The sequence below is a fragment of the Emiliania huxleyi genome (genome assembly GCF_000372725.1).
Source record: "Emiliania huxleyi CCMP1516 unplaced genomic scaffold EMIHUscaffold_11247, whole genome shotgun sequence".
Classification (NCBI taxonomy): Eukaryota; Haptophyta; order Isochrysidales; family Noelaerhabdaceae; genus Emiliania; species Emiliania huxleyi.
The window spans coordinates 1-1,033 of NW_005201644.1; the positions used below are offsets into that span (position 1 = coordinate 1).

Below are 1,033 nucleotides of genomic sequence, written 5' to 3' on the forward strand. Positions count from 1 at the left end.
AAGGTGACGGGGATCATCCCGACGTACGTGTCGGCGAGCGGGGCGATGACGGCCTCGTCAGCCTCGAATGTCGACGTGATGACTTGCTTGTAGTCCGTCACCGTGGAGAAGAAGGGCACTATGTAGTGGATGCCTGGCTCTGTGTGCACGTCAAGCTGGCCGGTCAGATTGTTCTGGACGACGTACGTAACTCCGGCGTCCGTCATCAGCACCGCCCGCTTGGCCAGGTAGAGAGCGGAGGCGCCGACGACAGCCGCGGCGACGAGCGAGGCCGACGGCGCCGGAATGTCGGAGATGTTTGGGATGCTGCCGCCAAAGGAGGATGACGAGGAGCCGGACGAGAAGTTGCACCGGCCGCCGCGATAGCCACCGCCGAATGACGGCGCACCGGTCGAGAGGGCGCCAGCGCCGGCCCGAGTGGTCCGGCCGGAGGAGCCTGAGGTGGTTGAAATATTGCGTGGCGCCGACGTAGTGGCGCGGCGAAGCACGCCCGTAGATGCGAGTCGTGACGCCAGCGGAAGTAGCCGCGCGGCCGCGGGCAAAACAGCACGGCCGGCGGAGAGGCTGGGAAGGATCGACAATGACGACATGGGACGCGTCCGGACCGGCTAACCTCGGAATGTGACACCAGAATGGCTGTGCTGGCTCCTTCACAGCCATCTTACCTAAGGATGGCTGAGCTAGCTACAGCGCAGCCATAGCCTCCAGGCCGATGGCTGCAATACACACAGGGCAGCCATCCTGAGTAGGGATGGCTGGAGACGCACTACTGCAGCCATACCGCACGCCCCGGGGCGGGCCCTCATGGCTGAGCTGGCTACATCGCAGCCATCTTGGGTAAGATGGCTGGGCCAAAGCCAGTTCAGCCATCTACTATGGCTGGGGCACAGTCAGTGCAGCCATCCTCCGGAGCATGGCTGGTGATAATTCGATGGCAGCCGTCCGCCGCCCCCGCCACACGCACAAATGGCTGCGCGCTTGCCGCCCCCGGCCTCGCGGGACGGCTGCCATTGGCTGCCATCGAATTATCACC

The 1,033-nt window shown here is 64.5% G+C and overlaps 1 protein-coding gene across 1 annotated transcript; it reads right to left on the reverse strand.

Moving 5' to 3' along the window:
- Nucleotides 1–8: 8 nt before the first annotated feature.
- EMIHUDRAFT_260541 (hypothetical protein) lies at nucleotides 9–590 on the reverse strand (the record flags this gene model as incomplete). Its single annotated transcript, XM_005791477.1, has 1 exon — nucleotides 9–590. A coding segment is annotated over one exon (582 nt), but the record flags the coding sequence as incomplete, so codon positions are not given.
- Nucleotides 591–1,033: the final 443 nt, after the last annotated feature.